At 33.8% G+C, this 25,597-nt stretch overlaps 2 protein-coding genes across 3 annotated transcripts in view; one reads left to right on the top strand and one right to left on the bottom strand.

The window, feature by feature from the left end:
• Vps16A (vacuolar protein sorting 16) overlaps positions 1-15,015 on the top strand; it is a 69,073-nt gene extending 54,058 nt beyond the window's left edge. For both annotated transcript variants that reach the window (XM_067271384.1, XM_067271385.1), the window contains 2 exons: positions 14,620-14,723; positions 14,793-15,015. In XM_067271384.1, coding sequence (XP_067127485.1) covers positions 14,620-14,723; positions 14,793-14,937 — 249 coding nt within the window. In that variant the 3' untranslated portion in view covers positions 14,938-15,015. The remainder of the gene's footprint in view (positions 1-14,619; positions 14,724-14,792) is intronic.
• The window catches only part of LOC136976164 (activin receptor type-2B-like), a 52,367-nt gene continuing 41,771 nt past the window's right edge, over positions 15,002-25,597 (bottom strand). The window contains exons 8-10 of the mRNA XM_067271383.1: positions 17,393-17,532; positions 17,194-17,317; positions 15,002-17,120 (exon numbers count right to left, since the gene is read on the bottom strand). Of these exons, the coding sequence (XP_067127484.1) occupies positions 16,099-17,120; positions 17,194-17,317; positions 17,393-17,532 (1,286 nt within the window). The 3' untranslated portion in view covers positions 15,002-16,098. The remainder of the gene's footprint in view (positions 17,121-17,193; positions 17,318-17,392; positions 17,533-25,597) is intronic.

The raw sequence follows: 25,597 nt of genomic DNA, 5'->3' as shown, positions 1-25,597 counted from the left end.
TGTTTTTTTCGCATCCACAAACCAGATAGAATTTAGAGAAGTTTTCTAAACACCTCGGACATACAATTTTAGAATAGATATAAATCTTGTTATCAATGGTTATTATGTCATTATTAAGGCGAAGCTGGATGAAGAATTTTAGAAAGAATTTCATTTAGAACAACAGTACAATTTAGAGACTATCCTTTTGTCTGGATACCTGCAGTAATGGGGTTGGACAGGGAGGCATATAGGCTTCATGTGCTATCTTGATATAGATTTACCCATGGATGATGTAACTGCCATTCTAGATCCCTCACACTTGTAGATGGTCAGACCAGACGTCTTCTTTGGTCTGAGGAGTTTGACAAATCAGGAGACTCAGCAGGCCTAAGAAGTATAGCAATGAAATGGAGACATTCCTGAGAAACCCTATTTGTGTGTAGTCAAGCATTATCTTGAATTGATCTTAGCATTATCCAAGAAAAATAACTGTTTGCAGTCTTGCCATGAAAAGCAACACATGAGAATGCAGGATTTCTTGAACATGCTGTTGTGCCATCAATGTTCTTTGTACCACTACAAAGGGGGTGACTGACAGTTATAAATTCCCAGACTAGCACATCAACAGTGGGGCAATGTGCTACTCAATAACAGAGTAAGGATTGAAACAATCACCTCATATAACAAACTCAAATAATCACCAGTGGTCCTTTACATTCTAACATAGTGATCATCCATTCCCAAACAGAATGAAGATTTGTTACTAAAGTATACTTCTTACTGCGTACTGGATAAATTATAATTCTTTCTTCCCCGAAAAACCTTCGTAATCCAGTGGTACGTGTTTTTACAACAGCTAACGTTTTCAACCCCCACGGGGTCTTCTTTAGGCATAGCACAAAAAATAGTTTCAAATTCCAGTGAATGGAACAAAAACCGAGACCGAATTCTATTCCATAATTTTGAATCATGAAATTGGAAGATGAGATGGAACATTATGCTCGAGATCGGATGTTGTTTACGCATGCGTGTTATTACGTTTGCCGATCTTTAAATATATATTGAATCAAACCAATATTAGGTTATTTGTGGGTGCGCATTTCCCTAATAGCAATACTTCCAGGCTTGCGAGATGTTAATTGCATCTTTGTAGTTGATGCATGTGTTATGCAAACCCGCCTTATATATCTCAAGAGTCTCTAGTATTCTAAGTTGGTCCGTATGGTGTGACATTCTGATTATACGAGCATTCTGGAGGTCGGCTGTGATTCCCTGTTGTGTGGTGTACGTTGCCAGTGTGGTGGATAGTTTATTTTTGGCTATTTTTTGTGCTGTGCCTGAAGAAGACCCCGTGGGGGTTGAAAACGTTAGCTGTTGTAGAAACACCTACCACTGGATTACGAAGGTTTTTCGGGGAAGAAAGAATTGTTACTAAAGACTGCCACTGTCAGTTTGTCACAGTCCTTGCTTCTCTGTCACAGCCCCATTGCAAATGAAGATAACAATGTTAGGGTGATAATGACAGGACATATTGCAGTTGCTGTGCATGCAAATTTGCTTATGCTAGTCACCTGCCAGTGGTATAGGAAGAGATAGGGTTCTGTAACAAGGTTTCTGTCTGTCTCTGGATGGTGAATAAAAATACCATTGAGCTGGTCATGCTTATGTCACAATCAGACAATCATCATCTTGTGGTCTGTCTTGGGCATCCAGAGCCTGTCTACTGTGTATATGGAAAAACACATCCACTGCTCCAACATCACCTCACAGTCAAGTCAGAATGGCCCAGATGGCAGACAACTCAATGAAATAGCCATCCTGCTTCTGTCAGCTTAATGCATATTTTATCGAACTGTATGAGGTCTTTGACCATGTCATATAGTTGTTTAAAGACTTACAAACAAGTACCAGTACACTGAAAAAATGCTGACAGTGAACGTCTTCAAGCCCCTTTTTATAGTATACTGGAGTAGCAATTTTAAAGCACTCTAGTGGTATTATCTGGCATACAATCAGATCCAAACTGTAATCATTTGCATACTTATTTGAGATAATCTGTAGCTATATGCAGTTTTGTAGTCAGTCAATTTTTATCTGGGTCCATAATTTTTATTGTCAAAAAGTGTAAATAAATAGACTGTATACAAATACAGAATCAATCATATCAATCTTTCAATCTTTTCATAAATTAAATACTAACAATATTATTATTATGTTGTAAAGGTCAAGCTCAACTGATACTGGTGCCAAGTGTTATGCCAGACTAAAGTTAAAGCATAGCTACTCAAACAAGTGTAACATTAAGCTGTGTTATTGGTGTATATGTCTACATTAGAAACTTCCTAACAATATGACATGTGTTTAATATTACAGCTTTCTGTAGTGCAATGTATATGTTTTTATAAGGTTTAAAATTAAAATTCTTTATCTATATTTGATTATAGTTCAAATATACCTTTTTAGCATTTTATATATTTAGATAATGTGAGCTTTATTAACATTATTTTCCAATTCATTTTTATATTCTCTTAATAAAAATATTTTAAAAAATATTATTTTATGTTTTCTGTATTTAATAACAATATTCCCTTAGCTCATTAAGGATTAAATCCTGTATAATAAATCTTGCAACTGATATTAATTAGAAATAATTTAGTTTTTTTAATGCTTCATTAAAAAATGAAAACCTAGCAGTACAAATTTATAAAATCTCTCAAAAAATTATTTTCATTATTATTTATTATTAGCATAAATTTTTGTATCATATTAGATTAAATAATGTAAACTCATCTTACGTTAGTATAAAATTACAAAGAATAATAAATTCATTTTTATTCATCAAAATATATAATATCAGAAAATTTTCTCTCATCTGGACACAATTTGACTAGTTGAAATATTAATATTGAATCAACATTGCAATTCTAAAATATTTGAATTTTGAAGGAAAATGATAATGTTAAAAAGATTACTGTTTTCTTTAAAGATTTTTATTTATACTATAAAAAAAACTTCGTTTTATATATTTAAATAAGTAAATATGTGGAAATGGAGAACTTTTTGTAAAGGTTCTTAATGTACTTAAAGACTGATTACTCAAATATAGTGTTGATTTTTAAAGTATTTTCTGCAAAATCATACAATTAATGAAAATATTGTGAAATTTCTGTTAACAATTTACAGAAATTTCACAATATTTCAGCAAAACTAAATAGTCAATCTATGTTTTTGGATTAGGAAATAAATAATGCATCAGTTAATTGTATAACAATTAACTGATGCATTAAAAAGCAATAACAATGCCAGCTCATATCCTGTGATTCTTAAATGTAAATTGAATGATACACATGACTTTTAGGTTTTATCAATACATTGTATCTTAGTGTTAAAAATATTTGATAATGTTTTCAAAAGAAATATTTTTAACAAATCATTAAAAAAATTTAGTTGAATATCAGTATGAGAAATTGTCATAAAATTCAATAATATTACTTATTTTGTTTCTATTGTATTGATATACTTGACTTTATTTTAATTTTTTAAGCTAATTTTCTAAGTTTTAAAAATTTAGAAAAAGCACTACAACTTTCAGTAGTAATAAAACTAATTGGATATGTGCAATTTTTTTGTGGTAAATAAAAATTTACCACAAAAAAATTGATAATCAGATCACTCAAATCAGATAAAGTAATATCTTTTATACTTCGTATCCTTCTTCGGGTAAGATTGTCTTAAACATCCACTATTGACTATAAATTGGGGCTGATTATGACGAAAAAAACTGTTACAAAGTTGTAATTTAATTCAATAAATTAAATAATTGTGCTCTATATAATATTAGGAAAAAAGAATTGAGGATTTTTAATTCTTAATAGGCCAACTTTAGGGACAACTTATTTGTGTGAATGATCGGTTAGGAATTTATCTATAACGGAAATACATTTACATTCAGTTCTGTACTATCTGACGGATATAAAACGATAAGACAAAAACGAAGTTTATCGAGCCGTAACAGATACCGTAGATAATTGTATAAGGTCGGATAAAACTTTTTTAATAATCATTCAAAAAAAAAAAAAAAACCTAGTTGAAGATGCTTTCCACGCGATATGAAATAGAAAGAAATGCCTCAGAAGTTTTACGACATTTGAAGTGGAAACGCTGTTCAACTATGGAAGATGTGGGAAACATTCTTTCCCAAGATCTATTCTTTCCGTCATTGTTTGTATAATGTCATGTAAGAGTACGAATTTTAATATTCTCGCTACTGGCAATACTAATTAATTGTTTGTGTGCTTCTACACAATGGACAAAGGTCGAATTTTCTTAAATTGAAAATCTTTAAATTGAATCTTGTGATTTTGATAAATCACAATGAAATTTTCAATCTCCTTCCGAAAAATTTCACATTGAAAGAATGGAATTCTCAATCCTTAAAATGGATGTTGTGATTTTTATTTGTTGATAGAAAGTTAAGTTGCTTTGTTAGTTAGGTTTTGTTGGGATTTGTTGGAGCATACGTGATGTGTGCTACCAACTACGAATTTTTTCTGAATTAAGACAGGCATTCAAGAGCACATCTATACTCTTAGAGGTTTTGTTGATGCGTGCTCTTAGACATCATTGAAGAAAATATTAAAGTCTATGTTTATTTTATTTCTTCAGCTAAAAAAATAGAAGATTTTAAGAGAGAAAAGCAACAGAAAGCTATTTTTCACATAAGAAATTTCGAAGCTCAAAAAGAATTGCTGAAGGAAAAAGTAGTAATTCAGATAGTTTATTTCAAATCACAACAAACTTTATAAATTATACAATTGAATTGTTCAGAAATTTGTTTTTCGTTAAAAGTGTACTTGAGAATATTTCAACTTTAAGCGTGTTTGACTTTACACCAGATAACTTTAAAAATTACAATTTCAAGCTATTCGATTACTACTATATTTGTTTCCTTACCAGTTCATCTCAAGAATTTTCTTTTAATGTAAAATGCTTACCTTAATTGAAATCAGTAAATTACTTGTTTACGCCAAACAATCATGTTTCATAAAAAATCAAATTATTTCATTAGGATAATGACTCGCTACCCGATTCGCCCAAATTTTCTGATCAAGTAATTGGAAAAATTGCGAAATTTAGATCGCTTTCAAGCATGTGCTTTTTTAATTGTAAAAAAAAATTAAAAGATTTTATCTGAAAACTAGTTTTCTTATATCACATAACAGCATCATAAAAACCAGTAGGTATGTATAGTTACAACTTAGGAATCATTTATAGAGTGCGCTACTCTTTTCCACCCTATTTCTAGGAGTACGCACTTTGCAAGGATTTCTCTTATCTCCAAGTTTTTTCAAAACCTTTCTGGTTTTACTAAAACATTATTTCACCGAGAAGATTTCAATGAGTCAATTGAAAATATGAAATCCAAATTTATCCTCAGTATATAAGGAAAAATCAAACATTTCGAACTCTCTTTTGACCTTATCCTAGTTCTTTTCGGATATGGTTCGTCCGAATAGAAATACTTTCTTCTCTAGATCTTCAGAGCAGTTTTGCAACTTAATACGAGATAAGTACAAAGTGAAGACTGCTATAGTATTTTTCTAAGTTGAAACTTGGACTGTTGTTATATATATATATATATATACTTTTTAATTCTATCAGCAAACGGATTTTCCTAGTCCGCAAATATTAGCGAGTCTTTATCTAGTCGATGCCAGGTGAATTTTATCAGAGAAAAAATGATGCGTCATTTTCTTTATTTCTTTGAGGTAATTCTCGGGAGAACAAGTTTTCTACTAATTGGACCTGGATTTTTTTTTCTCGTGTTTTCCTGTAAAATAAATCTTGCGCCGACGACATTAACTCACGTCTATTTCATATCAGCTAATAGCAGATTTGCCTCTTTCCGTTTGTTGTCCAAATATTAGCTAAGGATTTATATATATATACGATCCTGATGCCAGATCAATTTTAATACATTAATATCTTCCACTTTCAGTATTAATTTATGCTTTCGAATAGATGAAATCGCTCTGGATCTCGTAATTATTCGCCATTTTAATTATTTGGATAAATTTATTGGAGATAAATTAAAATGATACTCAGATAGAAGATGATATCCGACAGAATGATAATTTTAAGTGAATACATTTTTGATTTTATTCGAAATTTCCTGTATAGATAGCTAAGTCTAAAGAAGATTCAGCCATAAAAATATTTCGAAATCATATCATGAAATTCCCAAAATTGCCTTAACTATGCACAATATTTGAAAATATAAAATTGTTGTTATAATTCTATTTTATGACTCCCTTTGGGTTTTCATACGTGACACGTTTATGAATTGACGTCACCACGCTTTGAACATCTATTGTTTACAAATAAATGTCGTTCTTCCGACGATTCTCACTTAAAAATAAGATTACGTATCAATAAAAAGTTTATAACACGTCCATTTTACGACACTTTAAGAATTCGATTTTGAAATAATGTTATAATCGAGGACTAGGAATTCTATAGAATTTTGAAGAAAGCAATGTGAATGATAGAGTTTATCGCCCTTAACGAATATCCTCGGTCTGTACGTGATTTTGAACAAAGAAAAACCTTTATTTCCTCAAAGTCATGCTCTCAATTAAGTATCATTCGCATCGCTTTTATTTCTCATCCCACCTCTTTTCCCAACTTTTTCCTGTTGAAACAATTCGCACGAAAGTCACCTCTCACCCAGCATTTTCAGTAGTTCACTAGAAGTCAGTTTTTTTTTTCGAATGAATTTAGATATAGCTGTCAGAAATTCCTCCTTTTATTCGTCTTACAGAATCGAATTTACTTGCACATTTATGCATCGACCACATGGAAATTTGTGTGGTCATCTAAAGTATCTGTATTGTTCTGATAAATGTGCGTTTTACATTCGTGTGATTGAAAATGGACTGTAAATAGCCCGTGTAAATATTAATGACGAAGTTAGAATGCCGACGATCTCCGGTTCGATACAGTTTCGTCCCGAAATATTTGCATTGGTATTTTTCTCTGATCCTCGAGGATCGATTCGAATGAAAAGGTACAGCAAAAGCTCTGTTCGTTTTCATTCGAATCACCAGCTCCAGCCACTCACCCTCACCTTACACTTTTCTCATTTCTCACTCAGTTGAGGATTAGTTCATCTTATTCTCATGCTTGGCATTCAAAATGAGGTTGGAATGAATAACTAATACGAGTGTGCAAATCAGAGAGTATTCCGTACTTTCCTCATTAAATTGTGACGTAATTTCAGTCTCCGTCGTGGCATTGTCGCTTGATATTGCATCCGAACTTCTTATTTTATTGTTTTTGTCCGGTTATCGGAAGTTAAAGTATGAATTATGACATCCAAGCAGAAAAAATGATCGTTCATTTCAATCGATGAGAAGTATTATTTACTGGAGTTAGTTGCGAAAAGCAAAGGTATCATCGAATGCAAGAAAATGTGTCAGCATTTGTAAGGAAAAAAAAACAAGGACGCTATGATCTTTCCTCTTAGAAATGCTGACATACAGTGGTACAGTATATGTTTGTAAGTATATTTGTATATTATCTGTAGTATTTAGTATAACAAGTCCAGATTTGTATAGACTATACAAAGATGTCTATCATAGTTTGTTCCATATGCAAACACCACTATTTATACACATTCAATCAGTTGCGACTTTTTATATTCGCCCGTGCCTTTTTTAATTGTTCTGATGTTCTCTAGTAAAACGGCAAAATATTTTTTTTTGTTATATTACTTATATTGTACAGTACATATAATGTATACACTTGAAAAACTTATCAGTTAGATAATTTATATATTATAAAAAATCTGGTCTTGTTGTTATACTCAGTATTAAAGATAAAATTCAAGTTAAAAACCTTTTATCCAAAATTCGAAAGTTTTTGAATGCTGATACGACGCGTCAAAAATTGAAAATTCCACAAAGCACTGGGAATGTGTTTCAGTGTTCTCCTCAGGTTCATTTTGCCCAGGATGCTTTTTCTGGCCGCCGGGCCGATAAACTTTACGATATATAAATATGCATAAAGGGTGTGACTTATTCGTATTCTTCGAGTGTAGTTCGATCCCTGTTTTCAACGTACTGTACATTTACTAGAATATATTCAAAACTTAAACAAATACACACTTTTTTGAACAAACCACTTAACACTTCTGTATGAATAAGTTATATCTACAGTTACTTTAACACGCCTAAACGTAATCACATAGACGTGTGAAATTTTTTTGTTTTATCCAAAATTAATGAAATTCCTAAAGAAGCGGCATAAAAAAATAAATCAAATCAGAAAAATATAGATAAAATTAAATGAGATGCAAATATTCCAAAATCCGAAACATTTCTTGTTTTGAGCATTTCGGATAAAGGATGCTCAACTTGTACTTACAAATGTAAAGCTGTGTCACAGAAACGAATTCATTGCTCATAATAGCATTCCGTGTTTTTTCCTCTTAGAAATGCTGTCAGTTTTTGCATTCCATGCTAAATACAATTCTTTCAAAATATGGAAGTAAACGTATGTACAATCTTATTTAAGTGTGATTTTAAAGATCTCCCGGCTTCTCGTAAATGTCACTCATTTTCCATCTACTTTTCACTCATTTCACACTGGTCTTTCAGGTGACTTACGTTACTCGTTTGTTTTTGAGTACGGTTTTGAATAAGTAAAGCTGAATGAGCGTAATGTTGAGGGTGAGTGATGTTTCTGAATTCCAATTCAAGGTTTGGATTAGGGTTTCTCATTTCCCGGTCTTCTGCTTGTCCCGGGATTTCGGGATATAATTATTTATATTTAAGATATAAAATAAATCTCGTAATTGAATGATATAATTATTTTTCATTTTTTAAAGTAATTTAATACGTTCTGCAACCTCCAAAATAATAATAATAATGCTGTGTAAAATATGTATTAAAAATTACATTTGAATTACGTAGACATTTTTACAAATAGTTTCCAACAAACTACAATAATTTTTTTCTATTTACAAAAAAAAACAAAAAAAATGCCTTTGAATTGAGTTCAAAATTTAAAGAAAAAAATTCACTTAGATCAAACTTCTAACTTAGAAGGTAATTTTTGTGTTTTTTAAGCATAATACAAAATATTATTGTAAATTTTTATAATAAGATTTTAAAAAGCAAAGATGGTTCCCATCACTCAATCTGATTTTTATTTTACTAAAGAAAAGTCCTGCTACCGAGAATGCACTTTTTCGATTCAATTGATGCGGGTGGAATCGTCTTTAATGCATTTAAGAGAAGACAGATGTTATGTGTTTTTTCACCCGTAGCCCGAAAGATTTCTAGTTCGTTTTCGAGATGCGTTACTGTATTTCTTTTGCCGTCTAGTATTCTCGATTTGTCTACTTCGACTGCTTTAATATCCGCATCGAGCTTATAGCTCGATAATTCGGCAGTTCGTTTGGCTTTAATAATCAGGTTTATGAAGAAAAACTTCATACTTGCATACTTCATACTTGTTCGTATCCTGGCTCATCTTGCACAACCTGGCACAATGCAGTTATTGAAGCTAGTGGACATAGTTAAAATTAAGCAGCATAAACACAATTATTCCAGGTATTACAGGTTCTGACAAAGAATTTTCGGAGTCCTGTCACAAATAGGCAACATATTGATTATTGACAATACGTGACATGCCACAATAAGCAAAAATTTAAAAAAAAAAAACTAATAAGCAGGCTTAAAATTAATAAATACAAATGTATTCTGACGGTTTATGAGTTAATTATACTTTCTATATGCAAAATTGCCTCAACTTTAACACAAAATAAGAAAAAAAAAGTGACTTTTTAAGAAATTTGCGGGATTTCCGGGGTTAAAAAACAGCCGGGATCCCGTTGGAGAAACCCTAGTTTGGATATATTCATAATGCTTAGATTTTGTAACAAATTCGTGGAAATAAAATATCGAATATTAAATGACATCTAATACTAATGTCGTCTTTTAAGAAACTGCGGACATTCATTCGATACGTTAACACAATGTTGATCAATATTTAATTAAACGAAGTTTTCCTTAAACAATATATTTGATTTTAATTGTTGACTGGTGTAGTGACCGCATCTTTTGTTATTTAAATATTTCCTTTAACTGCGAGGTTCTTTTATTGCTTCTGTTAATCTAATTTTTACTCTCGCTCGTTGACGTCGCAATTCGTTCTTTTTTGAATTACACGTATTCGGTTTTCGTTCTTATTTAAGTATACATGTGAAACTCGATACGGTTTCTTTTCCGTCGGATCTCAACATAAATCATTCTTCATTCGAATCAGTTTCACCATTGTCGTAATCCGTAGCTTTTGTTCCACCCTATTTTTATTCGTACGTTGTTATTTCTTTGTTAATTCGTAATTGGAAACTCGTTAGATATGTTTGACTTCGTTTCCTTTTTTTACTCGAACCTTTCGCGTCGATATAATCTTTATAATTCAATTGTCTCTCTCGTATTTGTCACGATTGTTTTTAGGTACAGATGTCGTTTGTCTTCTATTTGCTTATTAATAATATGTTTATAGTGCGCATCATTTTTACATACAATCTGTTCGAATTTTCGATTCTTCGTTATTTCGCATTTCATCTTTGGATAAAATTCATAGTTTATAAGATGACACATTCGTTTTTACTTTTCCGGTTGTTATGTACACATAACAAGGGAAAGTATTGGAATCGTATCAGATTCGGTCCTCTGGGATTTTTGCAAATCTCGCTGTTTTGAGAGTTCTGAACCGAAAAAAGTGAAAAAACAGGAAGAAAATGCGTGCGCTTTCTGGCATGTTTTGTTTAATATTTCAGGATGGGATTAAGAAACAAAATTTGGAATGGTAAGTTGTGTATAAGGGGAATTGATGCTATTAAAGTTTGGTGGTTAAAGGTCGAGGGTCATGCGTCATATTTTGAGAGAGGTCAGACTTAATGAAGTTTACTCGTTATCAGCATTTACAACTTTTTTATAAAACTCATCTCCCCTCAAAATTAAGCTTTTTGTTATTTTGTAATAATTAAAAATATAAAAAGTTTTTATAATAAAATCTCGTAACAACCGGGAAAGTTACGCTACTCGTTGCTGAATTTTTTTATATTTGTTTTCGAAAAACGATTAGTTGCATTTTTATTCTTAATTACTCTGGGAAGAAAAAAAATCTGTTCTAATTCTCGGTTAGTTTCTTAAAACCGTTTCAGACATTTGAGAATTTGAATTTTTCCTACCATCTCATCTCGTATTTCTAAACAATATATCGGAAATTGACTGATCGCATTGTGGTTGGTATTCGTGACAATGTCGTATGCCGGTTCATGTAGCTACAAACGGACATTGCTATCAGCATTACTATTAATTGATATCCTGAGAAAGTTTTCACTGTCACCTTTCGAGATTTTCCAATTATAACTGACTAATTCCTTGTATATATTTATTATAATAATTATAAAAATTTAATCGTCATCGATTCCTTGAGAATCTTTCGAATCACTGTTACTGATTAATCCCATTAACAATCGTGCTGATATTATCATCGGAACTATTGACTTAATTGAGGTCAATCGAGATATACTTGAGATAATATAGCTCTTCCAGGTGAATATCTTATCGTTTCCAAGGAGGAATAACATCCAAAATGGGAAAAACATTTCAAAGAATAAAGACAATGAATTTGGAAATAGCGTGATACCCGGGTTTACTGGGTAATTTCGGCTTAGTAACGGGACTATTAGTGTGTTTTACTTTGATTATATGGACACCTGCCTTCTGCGAACAATAGACAAAATTTTCCTACCTTTCCTGTTCTAACTTCTCTTAAGTGGACAGTACAATATGTTATGTTTTCATTAATAATTAAAAATTACCTATTTTGGATACCATTTGTTTCCAGGTTTTGTTTGTGTTCTTAAATTCATGAAGTAGTGTTTTCAGTTTCATTGTACGATGCTAGTAGATAATACTTTGATACTCTATGTTCAAATATTGATAGAATGACCTCAGCATTCCTCCTTCATATAACAGAAGGGAGGCATTAAGAAACTCAGAAAAATAGAAGGAAAGAATAACAGAAGTAGACTGAATTAAATTAGTCACGTATTAGGAAAATTAGCAAACATCCTGCTTGGAAAGCGTAGTTAGTTATGTAGCCTGCCGAAGTTTACAGAAGTATTGAGAGATACACTTCAGGCTAGATTTTTCCTTCTGTATTTCTCTAAATTAATGAATGATTAATTTTTAGTTATTAAATTTAGTACAAAGTAGCACTTAATGGCGTGTAGTGCAAATTATATTAGCTAATTATCGCGAAAAACTCCTGGCTAATTTAGCAATTCTGGCTATTTCTGGATTCTGTTTTATCACACACTTCTTTTCAAAATAAAACCGTGATTAAAATATCTGGCGATTTTTTAAAATAAAATATACAGCAATTTTTAATTGGTACCTGACTGAAGTAGACAATTTCCGGTAGGAGTCTCCTAAACCTAGGTTTTACCGTTCATTGTTTCAGTTTCAAATATATTGTTTCTAATTAATAGACTATGAAGTTTCGATTCACGAAGTGTGATATGACTTTTCTATTCTTTCGTAACAAATTATTTTGTCGGACAAGCATTCAATTATCGAATGGCCTTACTGTTTTTTTTCTCCCTTTCTTTTTGTCTGAAGTATAGTATTTAAGTCGATCGATGCTTTAAATTTATTTTATAGACTTCAGCTAAAGTTAGCATTGTAATTTTCGTACCCGTGTCGAATCCAGGATAATATTCGATCCGGATTCTCTCAACATTTTGTAGGCCCTATGTAATCCATATTAGGATTTTATTCGCATTTTCTATTCACGCCGCCCGATCCCATGCGAATCGAATTTTTAGTATTGAAAGCAGTTAAGACTGGCAATATGATCTATAATAGATTTTTTTTTTTTTACTTTTTCCATCTTGTGATCACTATGAGGTCTTTCCTTCCGGGTTTAGGGTCGTGTGCTGAGGAACGGAGCCCGAGTGCCCAGCACAGACCGTCCATAAAAAATCTCGGGATTTTTTGTCCGCCCGGATTCGATTCCGAATTCCTCAGAACGGTAAATTGACACCTGAACGTTTTTTGGTGAAACAAGATTTCATGCCAGACCGACTGTGAATTTTTTTGTTGGAGACTATACTTAAATTGTGAGGAATACCGACATCTCTTAATCGCAGTCGAGGAACAAAATGGTTTTTTTTTAGAACAAATTATTCCATCTGTAGAAGATTCTTTTCGAAGTTGTTCGTTTATTAGTCTGGCTCAGTTCGATCCTTAATCGAATTTCCTGTAATTTTAAAAAATGCACTTTTTCCAATGCCATTACATCTGAACTTTGTAAATTTCTTCAATACCTATCGGGTTGTCATTCCGGTTCTGATTATTAGAATGAGTATATTATCAAGTGGCCTTGATAAAGTACTAACCTACTAAATATTAATGAATTCGCATCATTCTAAATTACGAGCTTTCCGAGAAGCTTTTTTTGTGTGCAGCGCCACACTAGCTTCGTAGACCAAATAGCAATCACCTTAATTTGAATTGTGAAATCTGACAATTATTGACATAAGTGGCTTGGCACCTGAAGTAAGATTCTAAACCACTATGTGGTAAACTGAAAACGACTTTTTAACATACGTGGCCGCTACATTTCACGCGTGTATTGTACTGTACATTATAATTTTCTACATTTAACTGCAAAGTTATAATTATGATTAAATTCTAGAGAAAAATTAACATCTTATAATTCGGTATTTTGTGTAGAGTATATTACTATGATTACATTGTTCGTTTTATATCGATACATAAATATTTCAAGAATGTACGATTAATCGAATCCGAAAACCGGTTCATACATAACCTGTGCACGATATTGAAGGATATTAGTAAACGAATCATCGATTGGAGTATTCTTTTATATTTAGAAATATCTAAGAGAATTCTAATGAAATGGAACATAAATTTCAGTTTGGAGATTCAATCGAGAAAAAACAAAAAGGAATTTTATCGCTTATTTCAAAGTTATCTGTTTCCACGCGAGATCTAAAACTTGCTCAGTTCAACTGGAGGAATTTACTTTTAATATTACTCATATTTGTCGTTTTGCGTTTGTAACGAAGCCATATCATCAACTTCTATTCCATTTTATTGATTACAATAATTTTGAATTTAGAACGTTCATTTGACAATATTTTTGACCAAGCAACGTATTGTGTTTCACGACACACGCGTTTTTCACGTAATTCTACACGAGTAACAAATCGTTATTTTTCGATTAAAATGCTTTGACAGAAAAATGTCTGTTTCGTCTCTGATGTATCTCACTAGAATAAAATTTTCATGCGTGGTAGAAAGACGAATTTGAAATTTTGTTTTCTCTTTCTCGTATTTCCGACAAAAAATGCACCACCATACGCAGAAAAAATGAAGAAACATTATTGTGTGTCGTACTGAAGGAAAGCTTTATTATGATTAATTTCTGTATTGTTATATTCAATTCTAAATAAGGATAAACGCAGACTTGTGAATTGTTTTTTGCATACGACTTTTCGTTGATTACGTTAATAATTATAATCTTTTTCAGCCTTTCGTGGATGCCTGTCTGAAGTACAACAACAAGTACGAAGCCTGCAAATACATCTCTAGGGTGAAAGAAGAAAACAAAGTTAAATACCTGGTCAAAGTGGGGTGAGTAACTCTAATCGTTTGTCTTAAGTCTGGCGTTAGCCCGTGTAACATCCCCCGTTTTATGCGTAGGAAATTGGAGGAGGCCGCTAAATTGGCATTCGATCAGAAAGACGATGCAGCTCTGGATGCCGTTTTGAAGGCGTGCTCCGTGGTCAACCCCGGACTCATCGAAAAAATCAGGATGATGAAATATCAGCTGAGTAGTAAAAGATGAATTTCTCTCCTGTTATTCGGATGTAAATTTTTTGTTTTTGTACAGACAGATCAAAGAATAAACCTTTCTTTATATAAATTGTATTTATTGGATATTACGTCAGTTACATTTAGTCAAGTTGAAATTTCGACGACACGTTTTCGGCACATTTATTGTCTGACAATCGATTTTCGGTCGAAACTACGAACCAGAATGGAGGAAGAATAGACGCACGAATCTTTGACTTAGGGGGGAAAACGTAAAGTTTATCACCTTATTGATGGAAAAGAACTCGTTTCGTTCGTTCCTACTTCTAAAATGATTCCGGAGCATCAACCGGAAGAGCACCTTTTTCGTTACGTTAACTTCGATTTTTGTTTCTTTTTGGATCTTTTCGGCGTCTAAACGGCCGATTTTTTTAGAATCTTGCTGCGAGGATTTCCATTTCGAAAACAGACATTTTAGCATCGAAATAGCACCAAGGCTGGCAGTGATGTATGAGTGACGACGAGAAGTGGGCGACTACAATAAGGTGATAGAGATTCGACACACAAAATATTGACACGACGTACAACGAATATCGATAAAATCGTGTTTTTCTTTATAATTACCTGATTTGGTTGTAGGAATGGTCTCGACTTCGTTAATGAATTCCAGTGAAAAAAAATTCTGAAACAAAATTTACATGAAGCATGCGAATATTTACCGAATGAAGTTTTGAGCAAAAGTCAGAATGATCCTGGTGTATGTATGTGTGTGGCACGTGACAAAAAAGAAACCGTAGCGAACGATGATATCTGAGAATCTAAATATATTTGGGCCTGCCCAATGAGAAATATTTTGTGCGGTTTTTCTCGAAATCTTTCTTATTGTCGAGTTGGCGCTCGACGCGGAATTGACTCAAAGACGTAACAAGCTTATTTAGCGTTTTGCAAATTTTCCAAACGAATTCGAGTTCGATGTGCGACTCTCGCTCGGGTCCGGAGAAAATAATTGCTCGTGCAATTTCTCCGTGAAGTTTGTTCGTTACGACCACAACGACGAATTTACATGGAGACGACTGGCACGGAAAATTTTGGAGAAATTCGAAAAAAAGACTCTGAATTCGACGCCCGGAATCCACCGGAACGAGTTTCGTCGGGACGAAGAGAATCGCATAGCTTGGTGCGCGGGCAACCCTCCTTATTTGACGTCGTTGGCCAGAACGTGATTATAAACGGAGAAGAGAAGAGATTCCTCGCGTCCCGTTCTGGGTAGGATTTCTCCATCCCTGGCCAAACGAGGGTCGTTACCATTCGTCAATGGTATTTTTCCGTTTTGCGCACGCGAGTCTTCATCGGATATCGGGCGACCCGCCACGTATAACCTATCTAAAGCAGATTCCTCCCTTTCCGAACGGAGGTGGAAATTGGAATCGTTGCTCCTGTTCTCTTCGTTACTCTTCCTAATGCAGAGTTCGTTGCCGGTCGAAGATTTGAGTGGCTGCCTCTCTTCCTCTAGGATCTTGTGCTCTTTGGAGGTCCTCCTCCGTTCGAAGAATCCTTTCAGACTGGATCTCGTCGCGTTAATGCATTTACGTTTCCTTTCCTGTCGAGGATTTCTACAGTTAAATAGACCATTGAAACTCTTAGTCTCTAACGAATTTTGATTAGGAATGGTGGTCTTGAGATGAATGTTTTGTACATATGGAATGGGGTGGCATATCCTGTCGATTCTCTCCGACGCATCGTTCGACGTCGCACCGTTTCCGCTGGCACGATTTTGGAGAGAGACGTTCTGTTTTGAATACTGTTCGAAGACCACATCGTCCTTGTAGCCTCTCTCGAGAAACACGTCATTGCGCGCGTCTTTCTCCACATCTTTCATTAAGTTTCTCTCCATACTGGGGTTGTAGCCCTGATGGGGCTGTAGCGGAACACTCAGTTTGGAGACGATGGAAGAATTGGAATTCTTGGTCGCACCGTCCTTGGTATTTGGCATCGACGAGGTAAAATTGTGCTCCGAAGGCAACGAAGCCACGACCGTCTCCAACGTGTTTTCGCAATTCTCTCCGATATCCACTTTAATCTTCGGATCCGATTCCGAGTCGTGTCGAAGCGTTTCTCCGGGTGTCTCGCTATCTGGCACGTTGATGACGACGCTGGACGAAGAAGGCGGCGACGTATTGGTGACGTTCACTATAGGACTTAGGCCGCTGAAATTGGCTAAAGAAATAAAAACGTCCTTAGAAAAATTCGTTTCTCTTTCTGTGTAATTTGTGTAAGAAAAGACGCGTACCTTTGTGGCTCTCCCACTGCTTGGACACTTCTATTAGGCGTTCCACCGCCCCTTCCGTGGTTAACCTGGCATCGGCATCGTGATCCCAACAATCTTCGATGGTTTCCTTCAATTCTTTGATGGCCTGTCAAAATAATTTTTAAAAAATGAATAAAATGTCGAAGGAATAAGATTATACGACGCGATGAATGGTACCTACCGGGTTGGTATCCTTCCAGATATCGGGAAACAGAGGTCGAGCCTTATTTCGAGCCACCAGCACTTGCATTTGCTCCATGCTGGGTTTCAAACCGTTCAGTTCCCTGTCGAAGGGCAGTCTGTAGGGGGGAACTTCCATTCCTAGATAAAAGTTTAAAATTTTCTCGTGTATTTTGATTGATATTTCGAATTTTAATCGCAACGACAAAATATTTGTCTTTTGTGTACACGCGCGACGTTAATCGTTTGCGAGTGCCACAACGGGGTCACGATTTAATTGCGTTAGCGCGGATTGCGGACGGTCGATGAGAAGATGATCGTTTCGCCGGTTAGTATTCGCGCCACGCATAACTGGTGTATCGATTTTAAATGTCGTAACAATATGTTGACTAACAAGTAACGCATGCGATCTTCATTGGGACGGAGATCCTCGATCGTTTATGTAATAGCTGCGTTGAAATCGCACTGCCGTAGATGCGGAAGTTATCTTAAGACGTTTAACGGTCTGGCCGATTTCCTTCTACTTTTGTGAAAGAATTTTAAATATTTCTCGAATGCAAAATATGTAAGCTACCAAATCATACACTGTGTATTGTCAAAATTAAATATGTATCAAGTAAAATTTTACTAAAACTTGGAAAATTAAAGCTTTTCGACAGTTGTTTGGACAGTTGTAAGAATCTGTAGATTACAAATATTCATTTCCTGATACTTTCGAGGAGTAATTAAACGAATATAACCGTAGAAAATGATATAATTTACAGATCCTTGCCCTTGTTTTAAAAATAGTCAATAGTGGTAATGCACTATAGCCGAATTTTATTCGTTTATTTTTGAAGATTCTAGATTGGCGAGAGACATCTGAGCTCGTTTATCATTTTCTTCATTAAGCAAAGCCAAGGAAAACGATTTTTAATTACTTCTGAATTTTTAAATAAATAAACAAGACATTGCCAAATACTTGGAAATGATTTCATGGGCAAATATTGAGAGATTCAAACTATTTTATGATACTTCTGATATCCATGATGATAATTTTTATCATTTGTCAATGCACTTCACTGTCGTAATAACCACGGTGAAGTGCATTGACAAATGATAAAAAATTGTTTCGGTTCATGAGACGGAATTTAATTGAAAATGGTTAAAATTCATTGGCAGGACGTGAGGGTACTCGAACGAGTCGAACGATACTTTGCAACGCATTAAGGAACAGGATAAATAGTGTTTACAGATGTTTTTCTAACCATACAAACAAGCGCATCTGATTCGATAATACCACCGACAGCTGATAAGAAATATTTTTTTAACTGTCGTTTTATAAATACATACATAGAGAGCTTCGCCCTCTTGTTCAGAATTTCGTGAAGATTCATCGATCACAATGCAGCTCCTTTTTACTCCGCGACGCTTTTAACCTAAGTATAGGCCTATACACTTCAACAATATTGTTGTTGTTTACGAAAAGAAAGACGACGCTGGAGATCTTTATCGTAATTCGGCGAACTTTAAGAAATTAAAGTTCAGAGATTTTTATGATGATGTTATTGTTTAATGAAGTTATTTATATATAAATTACGGTTCTAAAAATCGCAATCGAAAGAAAGAAAAAGAAATGTCAAATATTACTGTATTTGGCAATTTGAAAATAAAGAAAATGGCGACTATAGTCAAGGTTTACATTGAAAAGCGGGTATATTATTTCCAAGAATAAGAATGGAACCGATGCGCTGAATCTTGAATGTGTATCACTCCGCCTCAGTAGCTAAGCAACGAAAAGTATTGGAAATCTAGTGTTTGAATTTTCAGAAAAAAGAAAGAAAAACGAAGAGTCAAACATCGCGTGACATTTATATATATATATATATATAATCTGGAACATTTTTGCAAAAAATATCTGATAAACAGATTTTAACGGTTTAAACATATATAACATACATGACGATTATATTATAGTTTGTAATGAACGTGAAATTATTTTTCTTTCCGTATGTAGACTAATGAACACGGGATTCATTCTAATTCTGGGAAAGATTCTAAACAACGCAACTCTGTTGCATGGATCAGTTAAGTCGGGTTCGATTAAGAAGCTATTGGATGGTCTGCTTGATATTGAAGTTGTCTGGGAGTCGTTGGCTGTTCGCCTAGTCTACTCCACTTTTTTTTTGTTTTACCGGAAACAAAAAGATTTTACTCGATAAGGATCTTTGGCGGTGTAAAAATGCCTAATGCAATCGTTGACACCAACGTGAGAAGAAAAGAACTGGAAGATTAGAACGTAGTGCTAATTTTTTTCTACTCGTTTTCAAATATTTTTAAATAGAATAGGGAGAGGAATTTATCGGTTTGAATCCTTCTGGTGTCTCACGTGGAGATTTCAAAATGTACATTGAAAACCTTATTAACATCGTACTAAAATTCGTTACATTAACGTGGCGTAGCTTCAAGCTGGCGGTAATGTTTGCCAAAGTATAATTAGAATTTTTTTTAAGACGGCGCGAACCTATTTTTGGAGCATTCTGCAGGGAAATGTTTTTTCGATTATCTAAACTTAAAAATTGAACATTTCCTAAGAAATTGGGCATCTTCAGACTTTATCGACATAATTAATTAATTATTTCGTGAAAAAGTAAAAGCAGAAAAATGGTGCCAAGCACCAACCAAACGTCTCTCTGGAAATAATTGTTGTTATTTAAACTAAGCAATTGACCTCGCGTGCATTCGATATAAAATTATAATCGTGTTCGATTATTCTATATTCGTGGTAAGTAGTTTTAGTTTTCGCGTCAGTAAATTAATAAGATCATTTATCACCATTAATGGTTTCTACTTGAGTAAATTTATGAACAAGGAAGTCTCTTCCTAACTTTTTTATGCATATTAAATCGACAGATATTTACAATAGACTTATTTAAAAGCCTTCCGAAGTATTCATTCGTGGTATATTTGAATCGTAAGGTATTTCTACTTTTCTAAGATATAGTCGCGTAAACATCTTTAAACAATTCGATATTATTATGTAATATTTAAACAAACATTATTCGTCTCGGATGCATTCTGAATTTTTGGTCGCGAATATCTCGATTGTCCTTGGGAAAATACATTTATTCGTGACGATCATTAAAAAATATATATATATATATATAAATATATCGAAGGATGCGATTGCTACAGAATACGCCGTTAGAATCCATAATTACGATTGTATAAATCCATAAATATCTGTAATTTAAATTAGAATAATGGAGATTTTTTCATCGTAAATTGACAAGTGTTCAACCACAAAACATCTTTAACCGTAGCATTTTATGCGAGATGACATGGCTATACTGTAGTATATTTAGATCTAGCAAAAGAAAGGGTGTAATTCACTATAGGCACTGTTCTTACAGTTATATTAGTCACTTTATGTAATCTTTGAATATACGTACACTTTGCCCGTAAGAACTGGAACTGAAATGTCAGAAGTAGAGATTTGTAGTGTGCTTCGTTAATTCTAACGACAAATATGGCAATGCTTAGAATAAATATAACAAAGTCTAACATACAGCTAGATTTTTGATTGTCGAATTCACCAATCAGAGATGTTACGTCATCTTAAATGAATAATTTAGTTACTCCAAATGTTCTAAGGCCATCATTTGCGCTAAATTGACCAGTAAGAAGATCTGTGCAAATGACTATCGACTATTTACCAGTACACAAATACGATGGCTGCAACAAGCTCGTAATCGCTTTTCTTAGAAACTTCATTGTGGGTACTTAAACAAAAAGATGCAAAAAGTTCGCCGAATTTTCCTAAAAATTATATTACCGTCAGATGATTGCAAAAATCAGATTGAACCAATTTTGGTATTTTTACTTACTAGGTAGGAAGATTAAAATAAGTGTAAGTTTATCTACAATCTATGATATTTCCATATAAATAATTATATTTTAACTCATTTGTGGGACAGTTTGGCAGCGGGCCAGATGAGCTGATCTCGCGGGCCGTAGTTTGGTGACCCCTGGCCTAGATGGATCAATGAAGAGAAGTCGCCAATTATTTTGTATATTTCTTTGTTGGTAATCTCAAACATTGTTGCTTCTCATTTCTTCAGATTAAAATTATAATGGTGATGAAAATAAGCAATCTATTCAGAAACTTTTTTTAAAACTCTTTCCGCCCTGGAGACCTCGTTTTGCAAAACCATTATGGGTTTGACCAGGCCCATAATGGTTGCAGCCGGGTGATGAGGGACGGGGGCCCGACATATCCGGACGGACCACCCCCGAGAAATTCCTAGGAATTTTTCGACCCGTCCGGATTCGATTCCGGGTCACAGAGCGTTAGGCTACAAGCTAGACCGATTGGCCATCCGGCCTGACTATTCAGGAACTAGTTGTCATTCTCTTTCTAGTTTAATAATTATCATTCCAGTTTCTTTAAATTTCATTGCGTTTACATTGTAAAACACAGGGGATCGTAAAGGGGCAAACGAGGCACTCGCTCTCCTTTCAGATCTAATTAAATTATTCCACAAATTATAATCGTTAAAGTAATCGAGATACGTAACCTTACATCCTCGACTATAAAACGCTTTGATACAATACTGTATTTCATAATCTACTTGTGAAAAGACTCAAATAATTATATCAATAACTTTTTATTTAATTTTTGTCTCCAAGCTTTGCTCCACTGGAAAATTTTTGAACACGAATATTTCGATCGTTCTTCAGACCATTCGTGACAATTGTTTAAAAAATATATATATATATATATACATGAATATGAAAAGACGCAATTGCTACAGAATGTACCGCTAGAATTCAATAATTATTATAAATTCACTTATTTAATGCAGTTTGTGAAGGACACAAGTGATAAAATCATTATTGACGTTTTCAAACTCATTGCACGTACGATAATTCATGTGACATGTGCAGCTAAAAGATTGGGTAAAAATTAGAAAATGTAGGCCTACCAAACATTTTATTATTATTATTGTTCTTTCTCATATGGAATTTGATTTGTTTAACGGTTGCAGATTTTTGCGACAGTCTTCAAAGAATATTAAAGTCATCTACAACCATTACACAAATCATTAGCGAGGTTGAAGCCTTAAGTTTTAAACGCGAAAACGTGTACGTCGGACGTTCAGCGTCGCTTTCCTGTAAGCCTAGAAGTTTGACAATGGCGTTTGGAATGTCGAGCATGATTCCACCGACTTTCCAAACGCCAACGTCAAACTTCTAGGCTTACAGGAAAGCGACGCTGAACGTCCGACGTACACGTTTTCGCGTTTAAAACTTAAGGCTTCAACCTCGCTATTATCAAATGAAAAGTGGCGTCGGACTACTACTTTCTGAAACTGTCAATTGAGAAAGCAATTCCTGAGCGGGAATAGCTCAATTATTAACAAGAATAGCTCTTAATTATAAACATAATTAGAGTATTTCCATTTTGCCTGATTTTTTTTATTTTAGATCTCAAAGGATAAGAGAGATCGAGACAAGATATTTTTTTATTATGAACGTCACTTAAGACAACGCAACACAATTAATATCAATAGAGAGCCTATTGATTGACGATGTAATTTTATACTCCTTGCTAAAAATAGGAACACTTTTTTTTCCATCGTTTTTATATCAGATGTGATAAATTATTTAAAACAAAGAGCCATTAATGATAGTTAAGCGTCCTAAAATATCATTCGTGTGTTTGTTTATAGTATCTTGCAGGTTATATTAAGCAACGCGATATTTAGATCTATGGTATTATTAGAATATTCAGTATAAACGGTTCGTTGATAAATTGGGGCAAGATGAAATAGGAAATGGGGCAAAATGATTGGCGACCTTGTTCGATTGGATATATCATACAAACTGATAATCGCCGTTTAAAATGTATGTTTTTATAACTTACAAATCAATTTTAATTTATTTTATAGAAATACAATAATAAATTAATTACAGCGACTTATAAAAAGTAAGATGTAAAAAAATTAATGTAGACCTCGAATAAAAATACGAAACGTCTGCCAGCGCAGTACAAATTAGAATTTATTCAAAATCGAAATTGTCAAAATGTATAAAATTGCAAAAAAGAAGAGAGGGAAAAAAGATTTTGTATAGACACTTTGACGTTCGTATTCATTAAATTGTCCATTGTGATAGACAGACTTTTTTTTAAAATATAAGAAATCTACTGATAAAGTCTTTTAAAACTCATATTACAGTCTTTTTCCGCTAAATAATGCTAGGCCTACGATCGTTAGACTTCTATCATGTTGAACTCGACAACATTAAAATTCAGTTTAACATAAAAAAGGAACAAAAAGTCCGAGCAGAGATTTCGTGAATGGACAGAACTGACTGAGAATGGTAAAATTTATTAGTTTCTCAGCACGTAGACATTTTACAAAACCAATTTCCAATATTTTATGCTTTCGAAAAAGAATAGGCCTGTGTAAGAATGCAGAAGGAATAAATGCAGTCGCTAGACACTAACAAAAGTAAACTCACCACAGGCTTAAAATCAAACTAAAAATCGAATAAAGATTAAAAAAAAAAAAAAAAACTTTAAATTATTCCGGATGTAAAGTTTTTCATACATTAAACATATGAAATAGCTTGGATACAACGTGGCGATTGTCCGAAATCAAATCGCAAAGCGGGTACAAAATACGAGTTGAATAAATCCGTTTATATTAAAACTAATTGTTTAATTGCTTTAATTAACGCGGCGTTAATTTCTCGGGCGATTAAAGTTTTTAATTATAAAATTAAAAGTATCGGGCGAATCTGGGAATTTAAAATCTTCCACTGCCGGCACTTTAAAGAATGCGCGAATATTTCAAATAGATTGCAATGTATGCCCTGGGGTATCCTAGTGTCAAATCTATATATTTTTACAATTTTTCAATCTCTTTCATCTAGTTAATTGTTCTCACGACTATTGTTACGCACTCTTTTACCGACAGAAGAACTCAAAATATAAATGCTCAGATAAAATTATTATTCTTGCTGTAAGTTTTTATTTTTTATATTACGAATCCCAACGAAAAAAAAGAAAAAAACTAAAACTCTTTGTTGAAATAAAATGAATGCTTTTTTTTTAACTCTTTCCGCCCTGTGGGCACTAAGAGGGCCTCATTTAGAAGGCCCATTATGGGTTCGGCCAGGCCCACAATGGGGCGACCGGGTGGTGAGGGACGGGGCCCGACACATCCGAACGGACCACCCCCCGAAAAATTCCTGGGGATTATTCGACCCGTTCGGATTCGATCCCGGGTCCCCTATGAGCGGTAGGCTGCCACCTTGACCGCTCGGTCATCCGGCCGCTAAAATGAATGCTTACGGCCATTTACTGAAAGCACTTATTTAGGCTCAAATTCCACGATCTATGATGTAAGTGACGGAAAAAAATTCGAATTCCTCTTTAAATCTTTATTCGACAAGACGATGATGGCAGAATATGATGTGAGCATTGCAATTATACGTTACAAATTTGAGATTATTGTCGAGTGGGAGGTTTGTCCATCGCAGTGATAGATGATGCTGCACATATCGTATCTAGCTGAGTAGCTCACATCTTCAAACATCTGGCGTCATCCACAACTATTACGTTATACCGAGTAAAAGTTTTGTTTATTGGTCTTTGCTTAATAAAAAGTTCGTTTCTCTTAGCGATAGCCACTCTCGACAACTGGCTAAATGAAGAAAAAGGAATAGCCCCTAATATCTCTTCTCCAGTTTAGTTTAGGCATTTCTAACGCTTAGTTTCCATTGCAATTTGTAGCATAAGTTAATCTTATTTCGAATCTTAAAATTCAAGACTAATTTTTAATGGCAAAATCGTTTGCGATTGTGTTTTAATTTGCATACCAATACTAATTTATATACAAATATGTAGAGATCGATCGCTGTATAACCTGTTTGGTTCTATGGTAATATCGATTCATCTCAAAGACTGGAGCAATTAATATCTTATTTGTAACAATACATTTTATATCTTTAGAAGCTAGCACGTTTTTACATCGCATTTTGTAGGCTATATAACGTATAACTTATATTTAAGTACAATTTATTTCATAAGAATTATGAAAATTGAGTTTAACTGTTATACTTTTGCAATTTTTAACAAGTCTCTTTTAGCATTCTAATTTCACACGACAGGATCACTTAATTTATCAGCACTTGTGTTTTTTTTTTCTTTTTTCGTGAA

Source organism: Centruroides vittatus, unplaced genomic scaffold (genome assembly GCF_030686945.1).
Source record: "Centruroides vittatus isolate TY-2023 unplaced genomic scaffold, ASM3068694v2 contig_397, whole genome shotgun sequence".
NCBI lineage: Eukaryota > Metazoa > Arthropoda > Arachnida > Scorpiones > Buthidae > Centruroides > Centruroides vittatus.
Note: the sequence above shows the minus strand (reverse complement) of the source record. Positions and strands in the feature narration are given on the sequence as shown.